Genomic DNA, 26,691 nt, shown 5'->3' with positions numbered 1-26,691 from the left:
TGTTGGCATACAATAACTTCAGATTTCCTTTGGCCAACCTTCCTATACGAGACTTAATGATGACAATCAGACTCTGGAAGATATCAAACTTGAGTCCACCCATATATATTTCATAGAGAAAATGGCTTGTCTTATGAAAAGAGATTGATCAGTTTTGGCGTATACTCTGGAGAAGAATGAGAGAAGATCAAATTGAGGCATATACAAAGCTAAAGGGGATTGACAAAGTAAATGTAGAAAGGATGTTTCCTATGCCACAATCTACAAACAGAGGTCATAGTTTTAGAATAAGCAGGAGCAGATTTAAAGCAAAGATGAGGAGAAATTATTTCTCTCAAAGGGTCATGAATCTAGAATTCACAACCCCAGAGTGCAGTGGATATTGGGACATTGATTGAATTTAAGGAGGAGACAGACAGATTTTTAATTACTTATGGATTGAAAGGTTGTATGAGTGGCCAGAAAGTGGAGTTGAAACTAAGATTGTATCAAATGGTGGAACAGGCTCAAGGGGCTGAATTGCCCACTACATCTTTTATCAGTTTAACCATTCAAATTTGTATTACATTGTCAAAATTGACATTGTTCCCATAGGTAGAGAAATGCATTCTTGGAGTGTGAGAACAGGTTAATGCTCCGAACATAACTTCCCAAAATCTTTGGTGCAAAACTTACCAATTCAGCAAACAGGTTAAGACCAACCTGATGGTTTAGAATACTATTTGTCCATAGCCGATAGGCAATATTTTTAGAGCTGCCTTGATCAGTCATCCTTTTTTATTCCCTGAAACACATTAAAGACATTTTGAAATGGAAAGTATCTTGTGGGCAAAACAAATTTTCAGAAGAATTAGAAGGGAATCCCATATAATCCTGCAAAATCCTAACAAGACGAGACAGGTTAAATGCAGAAAGAATGTTCCCAATAGTGGGGAAGTCCAGAATCAGGGGCCATATTTTCAGGATAAGGGGTAAACCTTATAGGACGGAGATGAGGAGAAATTTCTACACCCAGAGAAAAAGTGGCTGAGGCCAAAACATTGTGTTTTCAAGAAGTAGGTAAATAAAGCTTTTGTGGCTAAAGTGGTCAAAGTGAGAGGATAGGACTAGGGTATTGTGCTTGATAATCAGCCCATGATCATATTGAATGGTGGAGAGGGCTCAAATGGCCTACTCTTGCCCCTATGTTTCAATACAGTGGAATCAAAAACCATAAACGCTAGAAATGCAAAGCCCTAAAGAGAAAGGACTGGTCTCCAGGTTACAAATATGTATTTGCCTGCACAAACAGCACCAGTCATATGAGTCTGTCCAGAAATATGAAACCAAAATCAAGTTCAGTGACATTCCTTTCCTTCATGTTAAGACCAGTTGTATCAATAGATTGAAACTGATTCTGAACAATGTCTAACATTATACCTGTGACTATCAATTACAGATTAGACTTGAAATAAAGGTAGGTTTCACTGAAAATTTCACACTCTGCAGCTGTTACTACTTCTGCCTCTTACATGGCACCTTTAATGTAGAAAAAAGTAGTGTTACACCTGACATGTAATCAAAAAAAAAACCCTTGTATGATCAGGGCCAGGGAGAAAAAATCATGAACCCTGTTTCTTCTTCTGTTTCCAAGTCCCCTTTCTCCCCCAATAACCCCACTACCACTGCCTTACAATATTTGATGTTTCTGATGTGCACATTTGTGTTGTGTTTTGGGTCCAGTGGAATAGAATTGTAAAGCACAGAAGGAGGCCATTCAGTCCAAGATGTCTGCACCAGTTCCTGGAGAAATATAGTCAGTCCTAACACTGTCCCAACCAACCTGTTTTATTTCCCCTTGTTTCTTTCTCTCTGTATCCAATTTCCTTTAGGACACTAATCTGGATCTGCACCCACCTCAATGTAAGGAAAGGGGTGCATTCTTAATCCTAACCACTGTTTGTGCAAAAGATTTTCCTTTTGACACCTTTGGTTCTTTTTACCAACCAATTTAAATGAAGTCAAGACTGGACAATTTGATTATTGATCCCTCAGCCATTGGCAACAGTTTCTATTTATTGCATCAAACCCCTTCACTATTTATACACCCGTCAAATGCCCTCAGGCTTCTTTGCTCCTGGGATAGCAACCTCAGTAACTCCACCTCGCTGAAGGCCTTCTAGAATGTCTCTTCCGAACCCTATGTGAAAACTTCATATACTTTTGGCAAGAATTGGAAACTATGGTCATAGTAAGTTTGAACTTTTTTTATGGTTTCAACAAAACTTGGTTGCTTCTGTACTCTATGCTTCTATTTATAAAGCTCAAATTTCAATATGATATATTTCACAAGCACAGTTTTGTTATACAATTGTACATGTTTTGGTCATTCTTGTTACATTACCAGCTGCACTCCTTTGAACTTGGCCCGATATCAGACTAATGTTTCCCTGGAAGTTTTCTTGAGATTTTTCTGAGGGCTACTTTCTATTTTTCAGGAGTCACTTCTTGCTTTTTCAGGGGCTTCTTTTTCACTCTCAGTAACTCATTTATTAGATGATGTAGCCATGAAGTAAGAAAACCTACTCTACCTCAGCTGACATATTTTGATTCAAAAAGAAGCAGAATTAGAAGAATTCATCAATAATCTCAATCAGCAGCACTCCATTAAACTTAAAGTTAAACACAGGAAGCATCAATTTCCTAGACACGATAGTATTGTTTTTTTTAAAATATCTGACAGACACTTCTACCCTAAACCCATGTTCATTTGATCGGAGAAATCACAGCTGATATGCTTCCAATGCAGTTGCACAAGTTGGAAGATTTCAACCAGACAGTTATTACTCTAATTAATACATCTCAGATCTCAATCACAACTTTAAACTTGATAGTGTTCATTACACCAAGAACCACTATACTTTTCACCAAATAGTAGGTCCTGATCTTAAGCAGGTCTAAGCCAGAGACTCCACATTAATTTTAAAGGAATTCATTACATCAGTGATTTTAAGCTTTCCTGGCTCCCAAATAGTTATTTCATTGCTAACAAGTCTAATTTTTTTCTCTCTCCTTCTGGTCGCTTTCCTCCTCCTTTTTCCTTGCAGCCTCGACCTGCCTCCACCCACCTCTTGCAGGCTTGTCCTCCTTCCCTCCCCCAACACCTCATGCAGCCTTCTCATTCACCCCCACTTGAAACCTTCTCCTTTCCACCCACCCATCCCATGCAGACTCCTCTCTCCTCACCCCAGTTCCTTACACTTGTGGACTCTTCCTTCTTCCTCCCGCCCTAGCAGGTAGCAGTCTGTGCAGCTGGCACACAGCAATGCCAATGCTCACACCCATGCTTCACAATTTGCAACACTCAGGCTGGATGACAGCAACTTGCTCACTGTGGTCTTTACCTTTCAAACTGCACAATTAGGAGCACACACAGGAGAGAAACAGCCTGTGATTGAGGGAACATGAGAGATAGAATCTCTGGAGCAGCAGTTCCTCACAGATTCCAAGTCTTTCATGTTTGGGGTTGACTTCATTCTGACCTTTCACAGAAGACAGCAGTATTGCCCAAGTCCAGGGCCCTCCTGAAAGTACAGGTCCCATTGGTAAGCACCATGTGCATCACCTCCTTCTGGATCATGCCTGTGATAGAGCTTTTCAATTGTAAAACAGTCATGCTGTGTGCTGCCTGATGTCTATTATTTTATCATAGTACATTGTGCTGTGCTTGCACAATTTGACTACTCGATTCCCACAAGTTGCTGAAGCAATTCCAAAATTTTCCATTTTTAATTTTAAAGATGACAGTTTAACCAAAAACTTCAATAACTTATACAAATTTTTGTGTAAGTACATTGAAATTTAGCCATTAAATTGCACTTCCTTCCTTTCATTTCTTCATTGGTTTTGACTTGAAACCCTGAATATGGTTTATATAATTTGCCTAGAGCTGTAATTTGGTTGAGTCAAATCATCGTTACGTTGTTTATTAATTTGGTTGAACTTAATTTTCTAGGATGCGTCTGCACAAGTCAACTGTATTGATGGAATACACTCCACGAACTTGAAAAACTTTCTGCTGAATAGCTTTTGGTTAAATACTTCCAATGGGGATTCATGACTTCAAATGGGAATTAATTGTATTTACACATGCTTGTACAATTACCCTACTTCAACTAAGGACTACTTCAGCTTAACTTTAAGTACAATGTCATGAGTGATTATTTCAATATGAAGGTTCAGTGGCTAGAACAACAAAGGATGGAGCCCTCAGAATTTTCTCTTGTTTTTAGTTATGTAAGTTCAAGCTTCACTGCATATCAACAGCAGAAGTATCTCCCCACTAACTGGATGTTAAAAATATTGATTTAATGACCTCACATTTTTTACAATTACAGTATGTCTACGCTTTGCTTTGTTACCATTGCTGTTCTGTGTCTCAGCTTCACATGCTTTCTGAAGTAACATAAAATCAAAAAGCCAAAAGAACTGCAGATGCTGGAAATTAAAAAAAAACATGGAGCTGTAATTTTTGGTTAGAAACCTACCAAAGTACATTGGTTAGGTTCTACTCAAACAATGTTCAACAACAAAAAAAGTAATATACAAGGACAATGCCACTTTTCTCAATGTGTGTTGAAGGAGGTACCTAATAAATAATGAAGATGTCTCTCTATAGCTCTCGTCCACACATGAAATCCATACAGTTAAAGAAAATACAAATAAACTTTATTTGAACAAAGCTTCTGAAATCTGTCCTTTAGTTTTTCTTCAATTTCTAGAAATCTTGTAAATGACAAGGGAGCGGGAAAGAATCCCCCTCGTCCTCACGTACCACCCCACCAACCTCCAGATCCAACGCATCATCCTCCAACACTTCCGCCATCTGCAATCCGACCCCACCACCAAAGACATCTTTCCCTCCCCACCCTTATCTGCTTTCTGGAGGGACCACTCTCTCCGTGACTCCCTTGTCCGCTCCACACTCCCCTCCAGCCCCACCACACCCGGCACTTTTCCCTGCAACCGCAGGAAGTGCTACACCTGCCCTCATACCTCCTCCCTCACCCCCATCCCAGGCCCCAAGAAGACTTTCCACATCAAGCAGATGTTCACCTGCGCATCTGCCAATGTGGTATATTGCATCCACTGTACCCGTTGTGGCCTCCTCTACATCGGGGAAACCAAGCGGAGGCTTGGGGACCGCTTTGCAGAACACCTACGCTCGGTTCGCAATAAACAATTGCACCTCCCAGTCGCGAACCATTTCAACTCCCACTCCCATTCCTCAGACGACATGTCCATCCTGGGCCTCCTGCAGTGCCACAACGATGCCACCCGAAGGTTGCAGGAACAGCAACTCATATTCCGCTTGGGAACCCTGCAGCCCAATGGCATCAATGTGGATTTCACAAGCTTCAAAATCTCCCCTCCCCCTACCGCATCCCAAAACCAGTCCAGCTTGTCCCCGCCTCCCTAACCTGTTCTTCCTCCCACCTATCCCCTCCTCCCACCTCAAGCCGCACCCCCATCTCCTACCTACTAACCTCATCCCGCCCCCTTCACCTGTCCGTCCTCCCTGGACTGACCTATCCCCTCCCTAACTCCCCACCTACACTCACCTTTACTAGCTCCATCCCTGCCTCTTCGACCTGTCTGTCTGCTCTCCACCTATCCTCTCCTCTATCCATCTTCTATTTGCCTCCCTCTCCCTATTTATTTCAGAACCCCCTTCCCCTCTCCCATTTCTGATGAAGGGTCTAGACCCGAAACATCAGCCTTTCTGCTCCTATGATGCTGCTTGGCCTGCTGTGTTCATCCAGCTCTGCACCTTGTTGTCAAGGGACCGGGACATACTGGATTTAGTAATGAGGAACAAACAACCATAAAAAAAATAAACAATCTGACAAGTAAGGGAGAATTGTCAAATCACGACGATAATATGGTTGAGTTTGATACCACATTTGAGCGTATTAAGGAACAGTCACAAACCAGCATTTTAAAATGACAGTAAAGCAAGAAAATGTTACCACAGTAAAATGAGCTGAAGGCCCTTAAGATGTAGGAGACTTCAAGTTCAGCAAAGCCCTTCAAGGCAGAGAAAATGCAGTAGGTTGCAGTGTCTTAGGAAGGGGAGAGTGGGAACAAGGGAGAAGACTGACCTCTGGTTACTGTTTTGGTCCTAAATAACAGGTATCTCACAGGAACATAATCATTTAAATATTCTAGATGCCTGACCATGACGCATTTTGACATGCTAATGCGACTGCAAATGTTTTTGGGACAGTCGTTGTGCAGCTAAAAATTTAATATTTAAACAAGAAAAATATCCCCAAAAGGAATAAAAGAACTGCACTGGAGTTGAGTACCCTGGGTTGTAACCAAATTTATGGCCTTTAATCAGCCCACAACATGAACTCAAACCAGTGTTCTACAACAGCTAATGCCAGACACACCCTGCCCACCAGAAAAACTGTTGACCTAATGACAAGTGAGCTAAGAAAAAGCAGCACCTGCCTGACTGAAATCAATAGGGCTTCATTGTAACTTCCCTGCAATAAAAGAATTCTGGCCTGTGACCCACACGTGCAGTATATGGAGCAAATAAACAACTGAGTATAAAACAAACCTTCGAGAAATGAAACAACTTTATCATTAGATGCTACTAAGTATAAACAGCAACACAATAATAATTTTTAAACACTAGTTAGTTCAAAAGATTACATTTTGACCCACAAAATCACCCAAAGATCACGTAACATATTAACACAGCAATAGAAGAAGTAGTTCCCCACTGATCCATTGTAATCCTTTTAAAAATTACGGAAAGAAGTTAGTAAAACACTTCAGTCACAGGTCGACGTTTCGGAACAATCTCTTTTTCTTCTTCCTCTTCATTCAGTGATGCAAAGCTCGCACGCATTTTAGTTCTTTTCTTGTGTCCAGTTGGAGCTGTAAAGAATTTGCTGAAATTAGGCGGTTTTTTCAATGATTTAGAAAACTCCTGGAAGCTTATATCATCAGCTAATGCACCCAGCAGTGTATTTGTGCTGCTCAGGATGGAAGATGCCACCTTTGACCCCCTTTTATAAGGAATGGATTCACTGATGAAACTGTCTGGGTCCCCTAACAGTTGCTTCACTTTGATGGAATTATTCTTATTTAAGTAATGGTATGGTCGCTTGCCACTATAGTCCCTTAGAGTTGTTTTTGCTCCATAGTTTTGTACCAGGTCAACAATGATATTCTCCTTGTCATGTATAGCAGCTATGTGCAGGGGAGTGTAACCACCATAAGCTTTGGAGTTGACATCCATTTTGATGCCATGTTGCTCAGCCGTATCAATGATCCAACACATCATTTCACTGTTGCCGGATTTCGCAGCCCAATGGACAGCTGTGAAGCCAGACATGAAATCCTTCTTCTCAGCCAAATAACTGTCTCTCAGCAGCAGTCCCGACACTTGGGTCCATTGGCCCAAGGCTGTTTTCACAATCCAATCATGTTCAATTGGATCTAAGGGTACTTGATCAGAGAAACGAACATCTTCAGGAAACTTCAAAAGCCTGGAAGTTCTCTTTAAATTAGGTGAACTGCAGCCCATTTCTGTTGGCTGATTCCTTTTCATTTTGGGTGCTTTGGGGGCATCTTGGTCACCTGAAACTACTTGGCACATATTCTTGGTTGGAACAATATCTTCTGACTCCTTCTCCTTGTCTTGTTTGAGGCTGTGGCAATTACCATATCTAGTGGAGTCTGGAGGCAAGCGAAGTGGGTGCATATGTGGTTTTGGATTCTGAGCTAATGTTGTCTTTGGAGATCCTTGTGGGATAATATCATTGGCCTTGGCTTCATAGTGTCCAACTTTCTGCTCAAAACTTAAAGTGCTGTCCTCAGTAGGGGAGTGGGAAAGAGGAAGCGGGTGCTCAGGTTCAGGAGCAGGGTGAGAAGTAAGCACAGTGTTAGCCTGATCTGCAGAAGGGCTGGGACATTCAGAAGTTGAAACAGCCTCCCTCCATAAGCTCTGCTCAGCAGCAGCTTCTTGTGCCAAGGGGCGACTCTCGGAAACGAGATGTTGACTCTCCATGATGTGTTCGAGGCTATGACTCTTGGCATGGTGCATAGCCTGGGATGCAGTCCAGCTCTGCCACTCTCCCACCACTGGGTCAGGTTTTGAAGCCAGGGGGCTAGTCTCGGTGGGGGTATCCTTTTGGTTTTGCACATGAGCTGACAAGCCGCTCAGGGCTCGAACCTGACTGGGTGTCAGTGCCGAAGGGGCTGAGTTCCTCCTAGCTCCCGGCCCCTGGGAGACCTCCGTAACCCGGCCAGCTTCCACCAAGTTCCGCAAACTCTCCCCCTTGCCTGGCACCTGGGCGAGCTGTCCTTCCCCTGGGCCCGGTACCGCTGAGCGGGTCTGCTGGGCGGTGACCAGGTGCTGCCATTTCTTCTTCAACACCACAAACTTGACGCCTCCCTCTTCTCGTACCACCGCCACGTTATTGACGAACTTTTTGAAGAGCTCCCGGGCTGTCCTCTTTCCATCCGGATCGCTCGGCGCCAGCTCACTCCCGAAGTTGTGAAGCAGCTCCGAGTTCCTGACTTTGCCTCCAGCTTGCACCAGAAAGCTGGTGATAACCTCCTGACTCAGTACCGGTTCCATTCTCGCTTCACCTGTCCGAATGGAAACTCCCAGCAGCCGGACTCTGCCCACTGCACACAGCTGACTCCCCTGCTCCACAAAGCTGTCATGAAACTGACTGAACCGACGCTGATTCCTTCCCTGCCACCATAACCTCTTAACAACCTCTGGTCTCTCCCGCACTACCTGTTCTTTCCGGAACACAACCTCCCGTCTGCTGGGAGTTTATCAAATACTACGTTCGGTTAAACGGGAACCATAGGGAGGAGACTGCTGTGGAATGGGGCTCTGGGATTTGTAGTCCTAACACGTTTCATAGGTGCCATTCAAAACAGACGACTCAATCTCAAAGGCTTTTGGAGTCATTTTCACCAAAATTTAACAGGGGAAAACTTGAGTGGTGACCCACAAGAGGCTGTCATTTAAATTGAAGAAGGAGTCTGAGAGAATAAGCTGATCTTTCCACTTGAGGAGTTCTGGGCTAGGGGTGATAAATGGAAGGTAAGTCAAAGATACGCCAAATAAAGAGATTTCAAGGGTGGTTAGGATGTAGCACTTGCCACTACATTTGAGTCACTGAGTCACTGGATAAAAAAATGAGGGAGAAGCGAGTACAATAATATGCTAAGGGGGTTCTTGTGGTGCATTGTTAAAGTCCCTACCTCTGGACTGGGGAGCCAGCAAGTCCCACCTGCTCCAGGGGTGCAAAAGAATATCCCCAAACAGGTTGATTAGGAAAAATAGTTAAAGAAATATGCTGACGGGGTCTTGCGGTGTATTAGTATTGTCCCTACCTCTGTGACAGGAGGTCCATATTCAAGTTCTACCTACTCCACAAGTGTGTAATAACAATACTGAGCAGGTTGATGACAAAATATTTACAAGGATATGGTGATACAGCTCAGTGGTGTAGGATGGATGGAGAATAAATATCAGCTAGATTAACTGGGCCGAATGGCTTGTTTCTGTGCTCTAACTTGTGTAAGTGTAACCTATGTGATTATTATGAAAATGTACCAAATGTAACTAAAATTCTATATCCAAATAACTGAAATCTCAAGTGCTTTAAGTGTGCGAATCATTTAGATGCTCAAGTCAACAATACCTGGCCCTGAATTGGGGTGACTGTGGTCTCCAAAGTATTGTGCCAGGAAAAGCCAGGAATGGTGAATTGTTGAGATGTTGAGAATTGTTGAGTACTTGTCCCCTAGTCATGCCTAAGGCATTCTCTCCTTCCCAGCCATGACTCCCTGCCCATATCTTTTTAACTCTTATCCAACATTTTTATTACATTTCCAATGAACAGTAGCACCAGCTCCATTGGCCAACCTATATAATGCCCATCTCATTCAAAGCTCTGCAGCCTGTTTCCTATCCTGCACTAAAACCTGCTTACACATCTGTCAAATCCTTGTCAGTCTCCATTGATGTTCTGAACCCCAACACAACAAATTCAAAATCTTTATGCTGTTTTATAAATTAAGCCATGAATTTAACTTTCTCTCAGTTTTTGATACCTTTTTCACTACACTCAGCTCGAATCTCAATCCAAATTTTCTATAGGGTTTGAATAATAATTCCTAAAAGGAAACTCTTCCTACCCATAGCTTTTCACAAACAAATAATTATTATCCATAGCTAGATATTAATATATGCTTCCTGGTACTCTTTTAACTTCTTTGTTCCTCTTCTTCAAACTCAAATACAGTACTCATGCAGCTGTTTTCAAGTTGTGAGTAATGATGCATTTATAAGTAACATCTTCATGAAGTAGTTTCCAATTTGTATTAATATTGTAAATTATTCATGAATATACATTGTCGATGTAAGTTTGTTAGCGCAGTCACTAAAAATACCAAACAGAACAAATATGTCTGCATTTCTAATCCGACACAAAATGATGAAGTATAGTTTTGTCCTCAGAGAAAGAAACAGCATACTGAGTTGAATGATCAACCATGATCACATTGAATGGCAGAGCAGGCTTGAAGGGCCAAATGACCTACTCCTATTCCCATTTTCTAAGTACCTGTGATCCTGAAGATTTATTACATTTAACAGCAGAATCTCTGCCAGTTTAGTAGATCCAGTTAACCTTAGAACTCAGCTGTGCTACTTTGAGCCCAGGTGCTTGTATTTTTGTGATATTTGCTCCTTGACTAAGACCTTATATTTGATATAGAATCAGAATCACATTTAACAAATATGTTTATGATTTTTCTATTTAAAAATGAACAGGAGATACTTGTAAGTATTATGTTGCATCAGTTGCTTTCTTAATAATTTACTATTAGATTGTGCATTCCTTTCCACAAACCATACATAACTTCAGGATCACTCTAAAGAGCAAAGATAACTCACTGTTTATTTTCTATTACCAAACATCTTATCAAATTCCTCTACATTGCCCCTTCTATGGTCACCACCAACAACATGACCTTGTTTATCAATAATTGAAACCATCCGTTTAGACCACCTCAAACCTCCCCCAAGCTCTTATACCTGACTTAACCTTGAATTCACATCTTTATCCAGTTTTAGCCTGAGTTTCCCTCATTGCACATACACTTCATCTTGTTCATGTAATTCACTTTCTGTTCCCTTAATCTAATTCTCTGTGAACAACTGACCAGCAAAATTTCCTTTCTGGCCCACTGTTGGCTGATGTTGTCAGTGGTTCTCACTTATCAACTGTTATTCCTTTTATTTTCAAAACTTCCAACAAAATTCACATCCTGAAAATAAAACCATAAAAGACCCTCTATACTTATAAACTACAGCCCCATATTTAACCTCTATTTCCTTGCCAAATATTTTGAATGTATCATAATCTTCCAAATTCATCTCCATTTTCCCTACAAATCTATTTTGAATCTGTCAGGTTTCTGTCCCTATGACAACACTCAAATAACCTAATCTATCTGAACTAATCTTCTTCCTTGCTTGATTTTAGTTTGATATTAGCCAAATTGCCTTCATCCAGTTCTACCATTCCATCACCTCTCTCAAGGCATTCCCTGCCTCTGTGAGGTAAAGAAAAGAAGTCTTGGAAGAGCTGCAGTTTCCTCCAATTAAACATTAGAAAGACTACAGCAAATTGTGATTCTCCTCTGCAATATTCTCAGTGTCTTTGCCATTAATTGTTCACCCCTTCCCAAATATAATCTCATGTTGTGTCAGATAGGTTATATTCTCATACTCTCAGTAAGATCCTTTCATGGAATTTGCCCTCCCACACTGAAATCTCTTGCAGCCCATCAATACATTCCAGTTACTCTAACTTCTCTAACTGCTCCCTGTCCAACTCCCTTTTATACTTTAACCAAATTTGCCATTATTACTCCTCACAATTCTTTTGCTTTCTTATGTTCATTTCTGTGTGATTGCATCTTGGTAAAGTGACATGAGGAAATTTTCCATGTTAAATGTAAACATAAATGCAATTTATTTTTCTACTTCATACTGAGCATCAATAGTTGAACTTTTCACACTGCCACTTTTATTGCCTAGCACATTTAAATAAGATATTCTTAATACAGGATTAAATATCAGATGCTCTGGTGTGGTTGTTGCAGCATATCATCAGCCATGCTAAGCTCTACTGGAAATTTCCCTATAATTTTGTCATCATCACCACAGTTTATCTGTTGCAATGTCAGTATATACTTGTTGCAATTGTTGCCTAATACGAAAAATGAGATTTTTTTTGTGCTATCAACTAATAAACTCAATATTTGGAACATTAGCCATTGACTGCACTTATAAGTATCAAAGGATTTATCTTGCTATGCATTAATATAATGAAAATTCATCTCACCAACAATATTTCTTTAGCTATGTAAAGAAAATAATAATATTTTTACATTGTAATAGTTTTGTGTATTTTGTTGATCTGAATTAAACGTACATTTTGACTTTGATGAATTTCTAGAGATGAAGTGTGTTGGTAATGATAAGTAGCTTGTTATTCTTTTGCAGCTCATTATACTTAGCTGAATGAAAGCCGCAAGACATGGCGGTGAGAGTGCACAGCGGTGATTGAAACGAAAGGGTCAACACCATCATGAAAAGTTCTCGGTAATTTTGATTGAGAGCTTGAGAATACATCATCCTTTATTCCCTGCCTCAATCCATCTGCTGCTGAAGTCCTCATCTATACCTTTATCATCTTTCGACTCAAATATACCAATATTCTCCAATCCTCCAACCTCCAAGCTTTGAAATATGTTGCCTGTATTTTATAATAAACCAAATCCCTCTTATCCATTACCTCAATCTATTTTTGCTGTCCTATTTTGGCTTTGAACCTTTCAAATTCAGAATTCTTATCCCTATATGTAAATCCCTTCATTTCTCCGCCATTCCCAACTCTGCAATCTTTGCCAGCTCTACAGTCCCTTGAAAACTCTGCAATCCTCCAACTTGAGAAAGTCATGTCTTTCATCGCACAGTATAAAGGCTGTAAAACTCCACTAATACAAGGTCATTGATTCCTGATAGGATGGGTATTCCCCACTAATGCTAAAGGCACTAATGCTCCAATCAGAGCAGAAGATTTAAATAAGGGGAAAATTTACTTTGGAGCTTTTTAGGGTCTCGTCAGTGCTACCTCACAGATTTCAGAGTTGAAATTGGAATACGGATATAATCGCTTACTGGATTAACAGTGTTATATATTTGCACAAAGTTAGATCTTGAACAACCTTATGATACAGTATGTGGCAGGTTCGGTCATTAGTTCTCACTGTATTCATCCCTCCTAATTTTGCCAGATTCAAGGGCCTAAACTGACGACATCTATAGTTCCAGTTGCTTCAAAATAAAGCAAGTGTATACCACTAACAATACCAAATCCTGAAGCTCTGACTGTTGCTGAACCTTGTTCCCCTACAGCCAATTTTTGGGACACTGTTGACAACAGCAATACTGTAGATAGCTAATTAGTAGGGTTTCATCTAAGTTGATAAACTAAGGTAAATCAAGATAAGAAAGATTGTTTTAAAATTTCTGTAAATTGAGAAGAGAATCTGACTGAAGAAATGCAGTTCACATTTTAAAATTGTATATGAGAAACAAATGCATACAAGCTCTATTTGATGTAAAGATCCATGAAGAAAAATTAAAGATTCCATTAACCATTTTAAATACGTTTTTATTGCAAAAATATATTTTATTCGCAAAAAAAATTATTTATGTGCTTACAGAATTCCTGAAGCAGTTCTGTACAGATTTTGCACATGGAGAACAATCAAACATTGGAATTTGGCATTCACTGCAGTTGCAAAAACAAACCAAGATCATACTTATGCAAGACAATATTTACACATGTCTGAGGCACTGAGAGGGTCTGATAACTTTGGCTGAAAGATGTAAACAGTAGTCTTTCCCCACTGCACCTTGGTGCCACTGCCCCAAGATTTAGTGCATCCCTCAGCATGTAGACCAGGACCTTGGAATATGCCAGTCTGCAACCCTTGTTCGAGGTCAACTCTGCACTCAAAGACAACAAGTTTCAAGCAGATCAAAGAGGACCTTTCAACCAGTTAATGGTCTTCCTGGTGCAGTTGATGTTTGTCTTGTTGTGAGTCCTGGGCAACAGACCACAGGGCACAGTGTACTGTGTCACAGAGCTGCTCAGGACAAAAACCACTTTAAGTACAGTCAGTCTGATTATGTACACGAATGTAGAAGCCAATTAACATAAGCCATGTCCTATAAATAACAAAAGTAGTTGAATGATGAGACAATCGGCTTTGATATGGTGACTGAGGCAAGACTAATGCGCAGGATGGAAAGAAGATTTCCAAGAGGATAATTCCCCATTCTTCTTCAAATCATGCTATGTGATACTTTATATAATATGGATCCAGAACTGGCAACCTAGAGGTAATTAGTTAAGACAAGACTATATTATGTTAAATAAAATGTGTATAAACCTGTTAGTTCGTGTGATTGCACTTGATGATCATGAGAGTTTTCATTTTGTTATAAATGCCCAGCCTACCTGGTTTATTAATGTCCTTTAGGAAAATGACCCTTAGCTTCTGGCTGCTTTGGCTTATGCATGACTTGATTCACGAGCTATATAATTGATTCTTAAAGTCCTAAGGGTAATGAGAGATTGGTAATAATTGCTACTTTGTCAGTATTGTCCACATCCTACTAACAAATCTGATCTACTGAACATCAACTCGGGGTCTTTGTTTCTTTTCCTCAACTGAAGGATAGATTAAAAATTAGTCCCTAATTCAGAATTAATCCAGAAGGCGCAATTGTTCCCTGTAGCTAATTACTTGCAACTGCAATTTAGCAGAACGATACGTTGGTTTGGGGCCTTCTTCTGGAGCAGTGGTAGCATCCCTACACCGAGACCAGGTGGCCTGTGTTCAAGTCCTATCTGCTCCAGAGGTGTGTAATAACATCTCTGAACAGGTTAATTAGAATAATAGTTTAGCAGAACAATAACTACATTATATGCTACATTCTCCCATGCTTATAAAACAGTGTATCCTTGAACCTAGTCTACGTATGCCACAGGAGATTTACCTTTGTAATAAGCATTGTGTTAGTCCACTGTGCACATGATTCTAATGGTTTGACATGATTGTGAGAACTAGGTGGCAATCTAGTAATCATATGATCCAATGTTCAGACAGATATTTTCTGCTCAAACAAGTATCATTAATAGAAAATGAGTAACTAAAATGAAGTTCCAGAATTGATTCACTCCAATGATCAGTGGCAGTTCCCAGTCAACACTTGAATCCCTCATTTATATATTAGTCACATGGAATGTATTATCCTCCTGAAGCAGCAATAACAGATCATAGCACTAGTTCCAGATTCAGCATGGTCTACAGACTATTTGACAAACTCCATCTTGACCCTATTTAATTTTCAATCACCAATCACTCTGAATTCCTAATCTATCTTTCCAACCTAGCCTGAAGACTTGCTAAAAAAAAATCCTCCAATGTCTTCAGTGAAGTTTCAAAGACAAGTTCTAAAGAATCAATTCCAGGTATTTTTCAAAAAACTTGAAGTAAATCCATTTTTCACAATCCTTCAAAACACGTCAAATAACTTAAAACCAATATTTCCCTGTCAGCCCTACCCAGAAAGTTACCAACCATATGAAAAGAATGGTGTTCAGATGAATACAGTCTGCCAGAAAGATGAAATCATGATGAAGGTCAGAGTGACTGCATACATGATTTTGGCTGGGCCTAATATTTCTAATAAACTACAGTACAAAATGTCAGGTGATAAAGACAATTACTACTCATTACAAATAGCTTCAAAACAGAATAGTATTTTAACTCAATAATAAATTTCTCTCAATGAACTGTATTAGTGTTATAATTTAAGCAAAAGAATTAAAAGAAAGAAAAAGACTAACATCAGTACAGCACTTTTCACAATCAATGGACTTTGCAACCAATAAAATAATTTTGAAACATAGTCACTGTTGTAATGTAGGAAATTTGACAATGAATTTTTGCAGAGAAATCTCCTATAAACAACAATGTGCTAATGGCCAGAAAGACTGGTTTTGTGATGTTGATTGAGGCCATAAATATTTCCCAAGACACCAGGGATAACAAAAATAGTGCCATGGGATTTTTTAGAATCACTTGAACAGGCAATGGAGCCTCAATTTAGTGTTTCATCCAAAGGATAGCTATCTCCAGCTGTACAGTGGTCCTTCAGTTTTGCACTGGAGTTTGAGCCTTGATTATTGCACTCAGGCCCTGGAGCCAGGTTTAAATCCAGAACTTTGTGACTCAGAGGCAAGAGGGCGGACAATTGAGGCATAGCCGACACCTACAAGGAATAGAAGAGGAGACAAACTCAGACAAACTGAACTATATAAGTTGCTATCACCTGAAACAGATGGCATAATTTAATTAAAAATTGAAAGAACTGCAGATGCTGTAAATCAGGACCAAAAACGGAAGTTGCTGGTAAAGTTCAGCAGGTCTGGCAGCATCTGTGAAGAGAAATCAGAGTTAATGTTTTGGGTCTGGTGACCCAAACTCGTGTTCTGAGGAAGGGTCACCGGATCGGAAACGTCAGCTCTGATTTTTCTTCACAGATGCTGCCAGATCTGCTGAGCTTTTCAAGCAACTTCTGTTTTTGTGGTAGAATTTAATTGTTGATGCAAGATTCCCCAACAACAGAACTGGAAATGGATGTCACTTCTACTTACGTGTTGGACATGTGGGATACATGCAATCATGCTGCAGATATTACCATTGCTAGCTGGCTTATTTGAAGATCTGGATGGGTTATAAACGAGTTGTCTGTATAAACATATAGACTATTCAGGCGGGAAAATTTAAGAGGCGCCTTTTATCAAGCAATTTCCACTTCAGCACAATAAAAACATTCTTATGGGTGCCCAACCTACAGTCCTTACCCCATCAAAATTCTTTAATACCCCTGTCACATGTCCCTTTCATTGGAATCAGTTGCTGGAAACTCCGTCACTCCTCCACAACCCCACCCTAAACCGCTATTCATTATTGATTAATCTCCTGAGACCACCATCACTTGCTCCCTAGCAACGCAAGGTCAGTGACACCAATTGTCTCCATGGTTTAAGTGATATCTTCCCACAGGTTCTCCGCCTGTTATCCAGAATGGCAGCAAGTCACAAGTCGCAGCAATAGAAGACTCTCTCACATGACCAAAGAGACTGGATGTGGATAACAGCAGAAGTGAGCAGCTCAGGCTGTGTTCAAGCAGTGAACAGATGTGTTCCTGACTCCCGAGCCATAAACAGGTCAAGCACTTCCTGCTGTTTACCAGGTTAAGTGATATAATGGTGTTAATTTAATTGAGCTCTTGTGACAACATCAAACAAATGGGGAGAGAGACCAAGCTGGAGTAAGCCTGGTCATCCTCAATGACCTGTTGCACTTGAGGCCAAACTATATGATATTTTTCAATGAGTGATTGAGTACCAGGAACAATGTGGGACAAGGCATGCATGTCATATGTGTAGTTGGGTAACACTTGACAGACACTAGATATTCATTTGTCATAGAGGGGAAGTTGACATTTAATACAAAAACTAACAAGGTGGATGAAGGGTTATCAGAATTGTAGGACCTGACCTTAGCAGAGAAGAAGGCCATGGAAATTGTAGGAGAGGTGAGTGGGTGTCATATTGTGGATGACAAGGTAGCAATGGCATGGAAATGAGTCAGAATACTTCCAAACTGGTGTTTAGACATGGGCATACCAGAAATAAGCATGAAAATGAACAGTTAGGTGTTGATAGCCTGTGTTGAAGATTGACTTATTTGTGCTCTTCACTGCAGGTACTTACAATCTAGAGACAAGGTCACAGCTCATATATGTCAACAAGGATTCTACCTCTAAGGATGCTGACCACCAAGACCTTGAGGATGCATCACCACATGGTTCTCCCATAGCGTCCACCAGCACAAGAGGCAATTTGGGATCAGCAGGAAGATGTCACTTCAATTGTGCTGGGTCCAATTTTGCTTGTCATTTATATAAATGATTTAGATAAGAATATAGAAGGCAAGGTTAGTAATTTTGCAGATGACACCAAAATCAGTGGTATGGTGACAGTGAAGAAGGTTATCTAAAATTAAAGAGATCTTAATCAAAAGGTCAATGGACAGAGGAGTGGCAGATGGAGTTTAACTTGGATAAATGTGAGGTATTGAATTATGGTAAAACAAACAATGGCAGGACTTATACAATTAAAAGTAGGGTCTTTGGTAGTGTTGTTAAACAGAGAGAGTTAGGGGTCTAGGTACATAATTCTTTGAAGTTTGCAATACATGTAGACAGGGTGGTGAAGAGGCATTTAATACACTTGCCTTCATTGCTTGGACATTTGAGTGTCAGAGTTGGGAAGTCATGTTGAGGTGGTGCAGGACATTAGTGAGGCCTCTTCTGGAATAGTGTGTTCAGTTCTGGCCACTCTGTTATAGGAAGGATATTATTAAATTGGAGAGGGTTCAGAAAAGATTTACCATGATGTTGTCAAGAATGAAGCGTTTGAGCAGAGAAAGAGTAGGGCTGATCAAGAATTGTAAAGGGAATTTGTGCACGGAGCCTAAAGAGATAGGAGAGGTCCTTAATTAATACTTTTCTTCAGTATTCACAACTGAGAGGGACCTAGTTGCAGAGGAGGACAGGCTGTAGGCCAGAGGAGGTTGATGTTAGTAAGGAGGATGTACGAGGAATTTTGAGGAACTTGAAGATAGATAAGTCCCCCAGGCCTGATGGGATTTATCCAAGGATTCTATGGGAAGCGAGGGAAGAGATCGCAGGGCCTTTGGTGATGATCTTTTCGTCCTCATTCTCCACGGGTATAGTGCCGGAAGATTGGAGAGAGGCAAACATCATTCCCTTGTTCAAAAAAGGGAATAGGGATAACTTCAGAAATTACAGGCCAGTTAGTCTTACGTAAGTGGTGGGCAAATTATTGGAAAGGGCTCTGAGACAGGAGTTATGATCGCTTGGATAGGCATAGTTTGATTCGTGATAGTCAGCATGGATTTGTGAGGGGTAGATCATGCCTCACAAACCTTACTGAATTTTTGAAGAGGTGACCAAACACGTGGATGAAGGTAGAGCAGTGAATGTGGTATACATGGATTTAAGTAAGGCGTTTGATCAGGTTCCCCATGGTAGGCTCATGCAGAAAGTAAGGAGGCATGGGATGGGGGGAAATGTGGCAGATTGGATTCAGAATTGGCTGACCCTTAGAAGTAAAAGTGTGGTAGTGGACGGAAAATATTCAACATGGTACTCAGTTACGGGTGGTGTACCACAAGGATCTGTTCTGGGTCCTCTTCTATTTGTGATTTTTGTAAATGATTTGGATGAAGGAGTGGAAGGGTGGATTAGTAAGTTCGTGGACGATACGAAGGTGGGTCGAGTTGTGGATAGTGCGGAGGCCTGTTCTAGGTTACAAAGGGACATTAATAAGATGCAGAGCTGGGCTGAGAAGTGGCAGATGGAGTTTAACCCTGAAAAGTGTGAGGTGATTCATTTTGGAAAGACAAATTTGAAAGCAGAATACAGGGTTAACAGAAAGATTCTTGGCAGTCTGGAGGAGCAGAGGGATCTTGGGGTTCATGTCCACAGTTCCCTGAAAGCTGCCACCCAGGGTAGAGTTGTTAAGAAGGTGTATGGTGTGTTAACTTTCATTAATAGAGGGATTGAGTTCAAGAGCCATGAAGTTATGCTCCAGCTATACAAAAGCCTGGTTTGGCCACATCTGGAGTATTGTATTCAGTTCTGGTCGCCTCATGACAGGAACGATATGGAAGCGTTGGAAAAGGTGCAGAGGAGATTTACCAGGATGTTGCCTGGAATGGAGAGAAGGTCTTACGAGGAAAGGTTGAGAGAGCTAGGGCTTTTTTCTTTAGAATGACGAAGGATGAGAGGTGACTTGATAGAGGTGTACAAAATGATCAGAGGTATAGATAGAGTGGACAGCCAGAGACTTTTTCCTAGGGTGGAGGTAGCTATTATGAGGGGGCATAGTTTTAAAGTGAGTGGAGGTAGATATAGGGGAGACATCAGAGGTAGGTTCTTTACTGAGAGAGTGGTAGAGGCGTGGAATGCATTTCCGGAGAGAGTAGTGGAGTTGGCCTCATTAGGGGCATTTAAGAGGCAATTAGATAGGAATATGGATGATAGTATAAGGTATGGGGTGGAGGTTAGATAGACCTTAAGTTTAGGGTAAAAGTTCGGCACAACATCGTGGGCCGAAGTGCGTGTACTGTGCTGTACTGTTCTATGTTCTATGTTCTATGAGTTATAAGGAGATGTTGGATTGGCAGGGACTTTTTTAACTGGAGCATAGGAGGTTGAGAGGTAACCGTATAGAGGTTTATTAAATCAAGAGGGGTATAGGTAAGGTGAATGGCAGGTGTCTTTTCCCTAGGATGGCTGATATCAAGACTAGGGGGCATATTTTTAAGGTAAGGGGAGGAAGATTTAAAAATGACATGAGGGGCAACTTTTTTACACAGAGAGTGGTTCATGTGTGGAATGAACTTCCAGAGGAAGTGGTGGATGCAGATAAAGTTACAACATTTAAAAGACGTTTGCTTAAGTACATGAATAAGAAATGTTTGGAGGGACATGGGTCAAATGCAGGTAAGTGGGACTAGTTTAGCTTGGGATGATGTTCGCTATAGGTGGTTGGACCGAAGGATCTATTTCCATGTTGTATGACCCTATAACTCTATAACTGCAGGTAGTGAACGTGAACAACCAGACATACCTGCGTAACCACACGCAATTGCAGAAGCTGTTCAACTGCCGGCAGTTGATCAGGAAGATGTGAAACTGTACAGATCAACCATCAGACCCAAAGTTCCACAACAACCCAACAACAGAAATGGAACAACAATGAATACCACAGCAACAACAAATGGCACAGGAACAACAGTCCCTGGGGAAACAACACTCAGATGTACAGACAACAATGATAACACACATGTGTACCATTAAAAGACCAGCATCATTTAAGGGGTATAGCAATGCATATGCACAGTCTGATGGGAATAATGAACTGTTAGGGCATGAGAACAGTCGTTTTTAATTTGGTAACGTGGGTAACTCAAATTTTAAATGATTTAATGCAATTTTAAAATATTCTTTTGTATAAAAAGACAGATGTTTGTATTGAAATGCAATCATGTATAAATGCCCCTCCTTATCTGCCACAGTCTTATAACCTTTACTATAAGCTGTACACCCTGTAGGCCGATGTCTTGAGCTCACTGCAATGAACATCCCTTGATGAACACAGTGCATGTTGTAGGCACGAAGCAAAGGAGTAATGTGTACCCACCACCCAGGGTGGTGTTCTCTCAGGACTCTCAGCTTGAGCAGCATTAACTCTTCTTTCTGCTGCAGAGTCCAGAGAGCCACCCGCCAATGAGGACAAGGGGATGCCCCTACACTCATGCCAGAGTCCTCAAACCCTTGGCGCACCAACAGAGTATGATGGCTAAAATTATCACAGACAAGACAGCGTCACACTCAGCAGCTTAACTTCATCTCAATTGTTGATGTTGGGATTGCACCAAGGCATAATTTATGTAAGAGAGAACCTAAGAACCTATCAGGACAGACAGGTCACATGGATCTTCATCTGCTGTACACTTCATCACGTGAATATAATTCAGCTCATATCGTTAAATTAGGAAAACGGAGCAGTTACATGGAACTGAACCATGACATTTTGACACAAAATGTCACAATCTCATGGCATTACTCACCAAAAATCAAAATTAGGATATACCCTTGACTTTCCTTGGGGCTAATGAAAATATGGGAGGCCAGGACTCCTACCTCACTTGGGCAACATTCTCTTATAAATAATGATTTGATTACAAATGAATTAGCAATCAAATGACACAACTACCTGTTTTGTTCTACAAATGGTCATTTGAAATAGAGACAGTATTACAGATGGTGTTCAATGAACAGATTTGTGTTGAGCATCTCTGTTGAGTCTCCTGACACAGCAGGGGGCAGCAATTCCCTGCAAACAGATACAAGCAATAGCCCCAGCAATAATTAAGTGATAAAGAATATTGGTTTTATATCTTTTGATAAATTTTAAACTTCAAAGAGGTTAAAGATTTATCTGACAACAGTTGGCTGCCTATAATGATTTATTTCTGTTCTGTGATACTGGAGCTCGATTCGAGGTGAAGATGTTAAAACCATTGAGAGCGGATGGACAGTCAGTGGTACCAAACTAGGTTTTGTATAACAAAGAGGATTCACCTTCCAAAAATCTTTAACACACCCAAATGTCTTCTCTAATACAATACTCTGTCCAATACAAAGTTGATCTCACACCATCACTGTCCTCAACCATCAGCCAATAATGATTCCCAGTTCCCCAAACACTTCAGTTTTTAAAAAAGTCAACCTCACTTCGAATCTCTTTGTGGCCTTGACTCTTTCTGAAACTTACCATCACAATAATGGCTGCTTCTACCAAAAATGCTTCCTCAAATAAAGGCAGAATACTCCGGAATCCGGAAATCTGAAACAAATAAGGAGGATGCTGGAGAAACTCAGCAGGTCTGGCAGCATCATTGGAGAGAGAAAAGCAGAGTTAACATTTCAAGTCCTGTATGACTTTTCCTCTTCTTGTTCTGAAAAAGAATCGTACCAAATTTGAGACGTTAACTTCGTTCCTCTCTCCACAGATGCTGCCAGATCAGCTGATGTTACTCCACCTTCCCTGTGTTTGTCCATGTTCCTCAAACTCTGCCTTGCTCAGTGTTATGCACTTAATTTCCCTCTGGAAACCCTTATACATTCTGATCTCACTCTCCTCCTTTAAGACAACAACAATTTTACTTTACATTGTACCTTTAACATTGTAAAACATCATTAGGTTGACAAACATGTTCTGATACCAGCTCACATAAGAAATGGTAGGGTGAATGATCAAAACTTATTTAAAAATGTAGACTTTAGGGAACACCATCAGCCCTATTGACAAAACTTTGGGTCACCTCTCCTATTAACCCTGTCTTCCCTTGCCATGTGGTTTTTAATCTGATTACAACTCTGTGAAACAGCTTGGAAAGTTTTTTTTCCAAAATCTTATACATTTGCACTATATTTGCAAAGTCACACATCTTCCAGTTATAAGGTGCTTTTAAGAAATTAAATCTGCCATTGTGTTTTGCGAAGTGCCATCAGTTTTATTATTTTGAAACCAAGGAAATCCAAGTTGATAAAATAAAGGGAGCTCACTGCAAACTGTCACAAAAATGCCCAAATTTGATTAAACTAGGGTGAAGCTGGGTGTCAAAAGAGTAATGGAGTAAAGGGGTAACGAGTAATGTACCTGTGAGGCAAGATTTAACTTATAAATTTTCAACGAGATGACCTGCCCCAGAATTTATCAATAGTTTTGTTGTAATGCCTGTATCTTAAAGACAAAGAACAAAGAACAGTACAGCACAGGAACAGGCCCACCAAGGCTATGCTAACACATGGTGCCTTTCTAAATTTAAACCCTTTTGCCTCTATGCAGTCAGTATCCCTCTATTCCCTGTCCATTCATTTATCTGTCAAAATGTCTCTTAAACATTGCTATTGTATGTGCCTCCACCACCTCCCCTGGCAGGACACTCCAGGCACTTACCAAGTGTAAAAAATTGCTTCTCACATGTCGTTTAAACTTTCTTCCTTTTACCTTAAACCTATGTAATTGGCATTTCTACCCTGGGAAAGGACTTTGACCATTGTATCCTTTTCTCAGCACTTTTAAAGTCCAGCAGCTAAAGGGAGCTGAGAGTCGTTGGATGCAGCAGAGAAACGTTTTCCACAAATTTGGTGCAGAAGTGTCCCCGGGACCAATATGAAAACATGTCATGGTCTGCCTTGATCCCATAGAACTACTGATCCTCTCCCTGTGATTGGTTGACCATCACTCCAATTTTATGAGGACATCAACTCACTACAATCTGTTCACCTTGCCACTAACTCTCCATCCAGCAATGATAAAGCACTAATTTGCATTCACCACTGAACTCACTAGCCAATCTTGTCTTGTGGTTCTGCCAAACCTTAGTTTTAAAATTCTTATCCTTGTTTGAAAAGCCTCCCATGATCGTGCCACTTCCTCTCTCTCTGTTTTCTTCCACCCTGATAATCCTCCAAGATATCTAACCTCCTTCAGCTTCTTCTGCACCATCAGTTTTCATTGCTGTATCATTGCCTACACTGCCCAGGTCCTAAACTATAGAATTTCCTTTATAAATCTTTTCTCTTCTCTCTGCCTAACCCCTATTGCCTAACATTTCTCCATCCCTTGGCTAGCTTTTCATCTTGCCTTTATCTGTTCCCAATTACAATCTCACTAATCTCTTCCTTTCCTGTGACTTTCCATCTCTGGTGGTCTCTTTCCCTTCCCCTGTTTCCTCTCCATTCCATCTGCTATCTCCCCTCCTAGCTGATCACTCCCCTTTTGTCAATTCCTCCCATGATCACTCCAAACGAGATTTCTTTCCCTCCGTGGCTTCAGTAACGCCTTTCTCCTCCAGATCCACAATACGTCAAGATATCTGCAGATGTTAATTGCAGTCCCTTGAAAGTCCCCAAATGTACCTGCTCTGACATATGTAACCAAACATTCAGTTCTGAAATTTCTCCCTAAAGCTTTCCACCTCTCTGCTTGTCTTTCCTCATTTATGATGTTCTAAATGCTCTCTTTTTGTCCTCTGCTCTAATGGTCTCTTTATGTGGTTCTGCATCCAATTCCGTTTTAAAGTGTTTCTGCCAGGCACGTTGGGATGCCTCATGCGGAAGGCACTTTTAAAATGTAAGTTGTTATTGTAACGTTTTAAAAATTCTGACGAAGGGTAATGTGTGAAAAAATAATTTGTCACATCTTTCTCCAAATGTTATGCCTAACTTTCTGGGTGTTTTCAGCACTTTTGTTTCAAGGTTAAAATAAAATTGCCTCAGGGTAAAATCAAGATACTCCCAGAGATGCATCCCAATACTTGATTGGCTTTGTGCTTGAAAGCTTTATACTGGTTTAGGTATCTCAAGTGAAACACATTTGCACCGTTGTTTATTTACAGCCATTCTCTCCGAATACATGTTTCATATTTCCAGAGTCACTCACAACAATTTTTCCAGTTTATTTATAAAATAACATTTCTTGATATTGGTCTTTCAGCTTTTTAACTTTTGTTTGATAAGGCACTAAATTTGCATTCACCACTGTACTCATTAGCCAATCTTGGCTTGTCATTCTGCCAAACCACAGTTTTAAAATTCTGATCCTTGTTTGAAAAGCCTCCAATGATCATGCTGCTTCCTCTCTCTCTGTTCTTCTCCACCCTGATAATCTTCCAAGATATCTAACCTCCTCCTGCTTCTTCTGCACCATCAATTTTCATTGCTGTATCATTGCCTACACTGCCCAGGTCCTAAACTATAGAATTTCCTTTATAAATATTTCCTCTTCTCTTTCTTTCTTTAAGATGCTCCTTAAATCCTAAAAACTTTGGTCACCTTTCCCAATTTCTTCTTAAGTGGTTTGGTGTTTAATGTCTTATGTGCTTTGAGACCTTTCACAAATTCCAAGGCACAATATAGACGCAAATCATTGCACTTATTTCTGTTACCGACAACTGATTAATTTGACATTTACTTGTTGTAATTTTTTTTTATTCATTTGTAGGTTGTGGACATCGCTGGCTGGCCAGCATTTATTGCCCGTCCTTAGTTGCCCTTGAGAAGCTGGTAGTGAACTGCCTTCTTAATCACTACAGTCCTCCTGCTGTGGGTTGACCCACAATGCCAATAGGGAGGGAATTTCAGCATCTTGATCCAGTGACAGTGAGGGAATGGCGATACATTTCCAAATCAGGAGGGTGAGTGGCTTGGAGAGGAACTTGAAGGTGGTGGTGTTCCCATATTTCTGCTGCCTTTGCCCTTCTAGATGGAAGTGGTCGTGGGTTTGGAAGGTGCTGTCTGAGGATCTTTGGTGAATTTCTGCAGTGCATCTTGTAGATAGTACACACTGCTGCTACTGAGTGTCAGTGGTGGAAGGAGTGAATGCTTTTGGATGTAGTGCCAGTCCAGCGGGCAGCTTTGTCCTGGATGGTGTCAAGCTTTTTAAGTGTTGTTGGGGCTGCAGTCATTCAGGCAAGTGGGGAGTATTCTATCATATTCCTGACTTGTGCCTTGTAGATGGTGCACAGGCTTTGGGGAGTCAGGGGACAAGTTACTCGCCGCAGTATTCCTAGCTTCTGGCCTGCTCTTGTAGCCACTGTGTTTATGTGGTGAGTCCAGTTGAGTTTCTGGTCAACGGTAATCCCCAAGATGTTGATAGTGGGGGATTCAGTGATGGTAACACCATTGAATGGCAAGGAGTGGTGGTTAGATTGTCTCTTATTGGTGATGGTCATAGCCTGGCATTTGTGTGGTGTGAATGTTACTTGCCACTTGTCAGCCCAAGCCTGGATATTGTCCAGATCTTGTTGCATTTGAACATGGACTGCTTCAGTATCTGAAGAGTTGCAAAT

At 40.7% G+C, this 26,691-nt stretch overlaps 1 protein-coding gene across 1 annotated transcript; it reads right to left on the bottom strand.

The window, feature by feature from the left end:
• Window positions 1–6,608: 6,608 nt before the first annotated feature.
• Window positions 6,609–8,886, bottom strand: sowahab (sosondowah ankyrin repeat domain family member Ab). The gene has a single exon (XM_048603705.1). The coding sequence runs from the start codon at window positions 8,636–8,638 to the stop codon at window positions 6,812–6,814; it is 1,827 nt and encodes a 608-aa protein (XP_048459662.1). The 5' UTR covers window positions 8,639–8,886; the 3' UTR covers window positions 6,609–6,811.
• Window positions 8,887–26,691: the final 17,805 nt, after the last annotated feature.

The sequence above is a fragment of the Rhincodon typus genome, chromosome 12 (assembly GCF_021869965.1).
Source record: "Rhincodon typus isolate 14 chromosome 12, sRhiTyp1.1, whole genome shotgun sequence".
NCBI lineage: Eukaryota > Metazoa > Chordata > Chondrichthyes > Orectolobiformes > Rhincodontidae > Rhincodon > Rhincodon typus.
Note: the sequence above shows the minus strand (reverse complement) of the source record. Positions and strands in the feature narration are given on the sequence as shown.

Bases quoted from the DNA above. Each gene is read 5' to 3' on its own strand.
- sowahab (XM_048603705.1), bottom strand. From the start codon at position 8,638: ATGGAACCGGTACTGAGTCAGGAGGTTATCACCAGCTTTCTGGTGCAA.